Genomic DNA, 6570 nt, shown 5'->3' on the forward strand with positions numbered 1-6570 from the left:
AAATTTAATGGAGGGAATTCGTCCAATGACCGGCGTTTTAATTGCTTTCTTATTTATTTCTACCAAAGTACAGACTACAGAAGTTAAGTATCTATATGCTTAGTATGTTTACGTTAAACAAAAAAATAAAAAGCATAAATTTATTTCAGCTGAACCATACAATTACTGGTCCGATTTTGAGTTCTCTCTTTTGTTGAACAAATCGTCAGCCATTCGAACTATTTGAGAGTAATCTTCACACCTCTTCAGCAATCGTTCGTTAAATCCTTCGTGTCCCAAATAAGCACCCACTATCGCGCCCGTCATACACCCTATCGTGTCAGTATCCCCCCCTAAACTTATGGCATACTGAATCGCCCTCCTTGCCTTATTGTCCGTGTCAATGCCAGGAATGCTATTCTGTGCCCGCAAGAAACAATAAATGGCGGTCGGAACCGATTCATAGGCGCTTATACCATGTCCCAAAAGTGAAATAACCTGTGCATCTAATTCCGCGGAATATCTTTTTTTCAGCAGCTGCTCAATCACGTTTAACTTATCTTGGTATGCGGTTGCGTGCTCCGGATCCGTTTCTTTGCATCCATCTTCAATGGGTTTAATTTTTTCACGTAGCTGGCTGCAGAACACCTTTGAATTGATTTTATTATTGGGATTGGTTAGGAGGCTTTGACGAACCGCAATACACTGTAACAGTGCTCCGTTTAAGCCTAAGACGTTGCCGTGTGTAATCCCAGTTGAACGTCTCGCTACTTCTATCATCTGGTCATATTTGTCATGGAAAAACAACGCTATGGGGGCAATGCGCATCGCGCCGCCATTACCATAGGATCCCGAACCAGAAAATTGTCGTTTGGCGGGCCCATAAAGGTCTTCGTAATTTGTGTCGCGTAGTTCTTTAAAAACCTCACGAACGTTAGCTCCATATTTTCGATCTGGGTCGGCAAAGAATTCAGTAACAAACAACTGCGCTAGGTACTTAAAATCTAGATCTTCCTTGTCTATTAAAAACTTGGCTACTGACTTCATCATTGCAGTATCGTCGGTGTAATAGAAGCCATGTGTTGTTTTGCAGTTTGGGTCTTCGCATTTATCGAAATATTTTTGCACCGTGGGTTTGTCCATCAGGGAAAACCCCTCGAAAGGCGACCCAAAAACGTCGCCAAGAAGGGAACCGCACATCGCACCTCTAAACTTACTTTTTAATGATGCCATCATATTGTTTTTCAAAGAATATACTCCCTAAGCGATCTTAACCTGTACAATTGTTGAAGCAAAACTTTGAGTTCTTAAGCGTAACTGCACGATTTTAGCATTAACTGCCAAAACTTTGCAATGCATTGTTGCTCCCGCACGGACTTTCCCACGTTGCTGTTATCTAAAAAATTTCTTGTGGTTATCCTTTTCCCCATCGGAAACCGACGGATTATGGCACAGGGCAGAAAAAAAAATGACAAATAAGATTTATGTTCTGTGCGTGCCCTATTACTTTGCGGCAATGTTAAAAGATGAAGAAAATTTATACACAACCAAACAAAACTTAACCTAAAACACTAAACAAATTCACAAAGAATGCTTAACTCGCGTAATGTGTTTGTCGGTGGGAAATAAATACTTTCTCGGTGGACTGAGTTTCGCGTTTAAAAGACATTTATTCTGTGGTAAGCGTGGATGGGATCTAGTTCAAGTAATTCCGCCGGTGCGCACAAAAACTCAACGCAGAACATTGCATGTTAATCGAAACTGCGTGAAACGCATATTCTCGGAATATGATGAGTTCAAGGCAGTGGAAGAATTAGAAATCGGCGATTTGGATGAATCGAATCAGGTGCGGTTTTCACTTTTTACCAACCGCAACGATTCCTTACTGACTGCGATAAGCGAATGCGCGTCGGTCGAAAACGTGCTTTCTTTCATTGCGATCCACGGCGACAAGCTAACCGACAAACACGTCACCCGTATCGTGCTCGTATTATACGATTTGCAGACTTTATTTTGTCAAGTCTGCGATCATGGTAACGAAAGTGGAAGAATTCACTTCTTGCGGATATTGCGCGAAAAAGATGAGTTCGCAAAGCTATTAGGGGTGTTAAAAAAACTGCTGCCGAATTATGACTCTGCGCTTTTGGGCCCTACCTTCGTATTTCTAAGCAAAATGGGGCTTCGCGTGTGGGACGACGTTATGGATGGTGTCAGCGAGGAGATTAGACAACGCGCGGAGCGCGAATTTTCCCTAGAGCTGACGGAAAACCTGTTTAAAGTTGTTTTTCTCGAATCCAATGAGAGACCTTTCTACATCACCCGTAATCTCATCCCAAAAGTGATAAATGCAATTGGTGAGATTTAGTTGTACTTCATGTCAAAATATTTGAGGTAAATTGATTCTAGGAAGTTGCGAGAGTCTCGGCGATCTGAAAAGTGTGGCAGTTTGTTTAAACAAAATTAGCTATTGCGTGGGAGAACGAGACTTGCAAATATTTAAAGACAAGGTTGAATGTTTTGTTGGACAGAATAATATTTCAAACACAGATTGCGAAGCGCTCCTAAAAATTGTACTTTTTCTAAATTACCCTCGATGGCGGCACAAAAACCTGCCCCTACTTGCCAAATGTGTGCTGCTAATGAAACCACATTTGAATTCACTGAAGGCTAAAGAAGTGGTAATTCTGTACACTGTAAGTTGCGGAAGTCAATTCAGATTTCGTTGAATCTTTAGATCATAACAACATAACCTAAAAAAAAATGGTAAGATTGATACCTATATAAAGCTTAAAGTAACTTTAACAGTGTTGACTGTAAACTGGCTAGTAGTTGACTAGTAAATAATTCATTTACATCACGATCTTAAGAATTTTCAGGATTCCTTCTTTATTTGGTGCGACGTTGTTCGTTTTAGTGGTAATTCTGGCGTAAACGAAATCCGAACAGACTTTCATTTATAAACGGCACACCATAACCTTTACATAGTCCAGTATAGAAATCTATCATAGGTATTCTTCAAAAACCAAGAACCGAATGAACTGCTAAATGACCTTCAGAGATGTGCGGCTCGGCGAATGCAGGAGCTGGATGAGTCACCCTATCATCACACGAGCGTGAGACTGGCGCTATTTTCATCGCTAATATATTTTTGCTCACCCCTTCACAGACACCAGTTTAAAAAAGACGTTAGCAAGTACCTGGCCGTGTGCCGCGACTACTTCAACCTCGAACGGCTCAAGAAAATATTCCTGTATTTGAAAATCTCAGATCGACAGTTATGCCAACAGTATTGGGACAAAATGCTACATTTGGTAATCTCTGATAATGATCCAGACACTTTGATAAACGCGGCAGAAAGCTACATGACATTTAATACAGACGTTAGCAGTTATCGTCACTATGACTTTGAACATCATGTGATTAAACACATAAAAGACGCGGTGAAAAGCGACACAATCACTTTGTATCCCCGAAAGTTTTTTTCCTTGTATGGCTTCGCGCTGGCGAACGTCAGGCATCACAGTTTGATGGATGAACTGGCGCATAGGTTTGACGACATCAAAGCTCAATTGTCGCCCGTCGACTGCTTCAAGGTTTCCCAAAGTATCGCTTTGATAGACCGTGACCCGAGCCCTAAAACGAACCGCCATTTCTTGAACTTTACTTGCGGTGCGCTCGACGACGCCACCGTTAGACATTGCAAACTCGACGACTTCCACGGCAATCACTTCCTCATCAAGGCGTGCATCTTGCGCGGCAGCACACGCACCGAAGTTTTTGAAGACATGGTACTCCAGTACAAACAACTGCCGTACGTTTCGTCGAAGATCATCGAAAACTTGTATCACACATTCATTTCCACGGGTATTCTTATTCCCGAAGTCGTAAACATGCTGACCGAATACGTCGTGCACCACAAAAGCAGCGTTCTGGGTTTCAACGCTGAGAAAGTCTTGTGGCTTTCGTACTTTTTGGGTTATCATCCCGTCTACCCGGACGACTTCTTCGACACGGTCACGGATATTATATTAAGGTAAAAATATCAACAGCACCGCCGAAGAGTAGGCCGCGTTTCCATGTGTTCTTTATGACATATACGGCGAGTGTATTGGTGATGAACGTCCTTTTACATGTCTCTTTGTTTATTTATTGTTAATAATTTTTTAGTTCTACATCAAATATTCATTATTATTATTATCATTAAGAGAAATCGACTAGTGTCACTAGTTACAAGCCTTTCGAAACCTTACTTAAAAACTTACATATTTTTCCAATATCTAATTTTCAAAATCCACCTAGCAAACGGAAATAAACAACTAATTATAGGATTGTGTAATCCTTTTCACACCGAAAGAGAACGCCATATGTTCACAGCAATTTGTTCAGTGGGAGTAGGGCAATAAAAATTAAAAGTCTCTGTATTACCAGCATACGCAGTGTCTCTGCCGGTGATTCCTTCTTTAAAATAAAGGGTAGTTTGTTATATAAACGTTGGGTCAAAAGCCATCGATTAGGGTGATATCGCGCCTCAAATATGGCGGGAAAATGTTTTTATTTTTTATCTTAAAAAGTGGTAATGGTTTTCCACACATTTTTACATTTCACGCACTATTCTGTCCTTTGTGTCATTTTCTTTCTAAACGGCGATATTCACACATTTAACTCGTTTTCCCAGAACATTTAACGAGATCTAGGCGTATTTTGAGATAGTACTGCCATAAAAATTCCACATCCGATCTCTCAACGGCTATGTTGGTTGTCAAATGTCGCGCACGCGCATGTCAAATGAACCTTCTCAAATTGGTTATTTCTATCTTAACTCTATGACTACAATGGATAAAACGGATACATGGAAACCCAGCTTTCCTTTTAATTTCTCGCTTAAATGATGTACAAACGGAACGCGAGGCCATATTGCTTTTGGTGAGTTTCCGTCGACGTCATTGTTTCAGAGACCACGAACGTTCGAGCGGCTTGGCTCTTCTGCAAAGCACTCTTGCGCTATGCTTCTATAACCGAGTGTCTCGAGCTTTGGTGCAACAGATATTTAACGTAGAATTTTTGGATAAACTCGACGTGGAGCTGGCCAATTGCTACTCGAGGGTATGGTGGGAGTAAACGGTGCAACTGAGAACTATCATCAACTTACGCGATTTTAGGATAGGTATCCGCACAGGGTTAGGGATATCTTGATGCAATTGAACCGGTCGATTTGTTTGGAGTACCCGGAGTATAACGTGCCGTGGTTTCATCAAAAATATATTGAGGAGCACCAAAAAACGAGTAAAGACAAGTTTCTCTCCGTCTTAGGGAAGATTCACTGTTTTCTTTTTCAGACGTAATGGACGACGTCAAAGATCGCTTTCACATGAACGTTAGGGATTACATCGTCGGTGTCTTTGGTCAAAATTGTATGCTGGAAAACGTCGTCACCCCTTACGGCTATAACGTCAATTTCGTCGTTCATCTTACCGGGGCGCAGGAGACTACTTCTAATTTTGATGACGTCGCCACGGTGTAAGTCGAAGCGCGCACGCGTGGCGCATGCGTGTGACTTAAGCTATTTGTTTTGTTTTCAGGAAATTGGGGATTTTGTTGGTAAATGACAGTTACTACACAAGGTTTTACACCCACCTGAAAGGCAGGTACCAAATGATGATCCGGCATCTGGAGATATTGGGTTATAAAGTGAAAGTGGTGAGGTACAATGAGTGGATAAATTTGCTCTACGCGAGCGAGCGGATAGAGTTTGTTACGAACGTTGTGCGCCAATAAATGTAAATATTTACATGGGAATGTTTTATTTCTCAGTCATTTTTGAACCTAAATCCGGCAATCGTTAACAATGTGTAATATGGTCCAAACGCGCAAGCGCGCTTAAAAAAGGCTGCATGTGAGGCATTACGGAGCTTTAATTTAGAAGTTGCTGATGGCACATCAAGTTATGACATTGTTTTTGCGCGAAAAATTTTTAATCCTCGCTTCCAGAGTAACTGTTCTCCGCATGGTGGCGCCGATTTTTGACGACACAACTGACGGGCAAATCATTTTGTCTTCAATTATTTGCTTCGTTTTCGATATATAAGGTGTTCAAAATGAGAACAAAAGGAGAGACGAGAGAGAGGGTTATCAAAAATTTGTTAGTAATGCTCCGTATTACATTTTTTTATTAGCTTTGAATTGTTGAAACGGCTTTTTTCAGCAATTGACTTTTATAAAAATTTGCCAAAACAGGAAAAGGGTATTCCTATTTTTTTATTCTATTGGGAATCTCGAAAATAATGCCCTTTGCACCAAAAAAATGGCCTTTGGTGGTTAACAACATATTTGTTTTTAAAAGATAACTATACGAAACGACATCGCTGCTAGAACACATACAGACTTGGCCGATGCTGATCATACAGCCACTTAAAGCCAACATAAAGATGTATTGAGGAAGGACATGCAGTATGTTCTCGCCTAGACTCATTTCAAAATTCGCTTTTGAGACCTTGCGGCGTTCACCAGCCGCTGATAGTTCGTTTCAGGTTAAATGTTTGATGTTTCGGCAGTATTTTTAAAAAATGTGCCCAGATCGCATTTAATTTTCAG

General features: G+C 40.9%; 2 protein-coding genes across 2 annotated transcripts; one reads left to right on the plus strand and one right to left on the minus strand.

The window, feature by feature from the left end:
- Window positions 1–35: 35 nt before the first annotated feature.
- LOC132704684 (ADP-ribosylhydrolase ARH3-like) lies at window positions 36–1215 on the minus strand. The gene has a single exon (XM_060674855.1). It carries the CDS (start codon window positions 1213–1215, stop codon window positions 163–165), a length of 1053 nt encoding a protein of 350 aa, XP_060530838.1. The 3' UTR covers window positions 36–162.
- Window positions 1216–1585: 370 nt separating this feature from the next.
- LOC132705129 (FAST kinase domain-containing protein 1, mitochondrial) lies at window positions 1586–5754 on the plus strand. Its single transcript, XM_060675561.1, has 7 exons — window positions 1586–2333; window positions 2386–2672; window positions 2988–4012; window positions 4932–5082; window positions 5139–5262; window positions 5316–5496; window positions 5559–5754. The coding sequence occupies exons 1-7, from the start codon at window positions 1586–1588 to the stop codon at window positions 5752–5754; spliced, it is 2712 nt and encodes a 903-aa protein (XP_060531544.1).
- The last annotated feature ends 816 nt before the right edge of the window (window positions 5755–6570 follow it).

The sequence above is a fragment of the Cylas formicarius genome, unplaced genomic scaffold (assembly GCF_029955315.1).
Source record: "Cylas formicarius isolate icCylForm1 unplaced genomic scaffold, icCylForm1.1 PGA_scaffold_7__23_contigs__length_41026272, whole genome shotgun sequence".
Classification (NCBI taxonomy): Eukaryota; Metazoa; Arthropoda; class Insecta; order Coleoptera; family Brentidae; genus Cylas; species Cylas formicarius.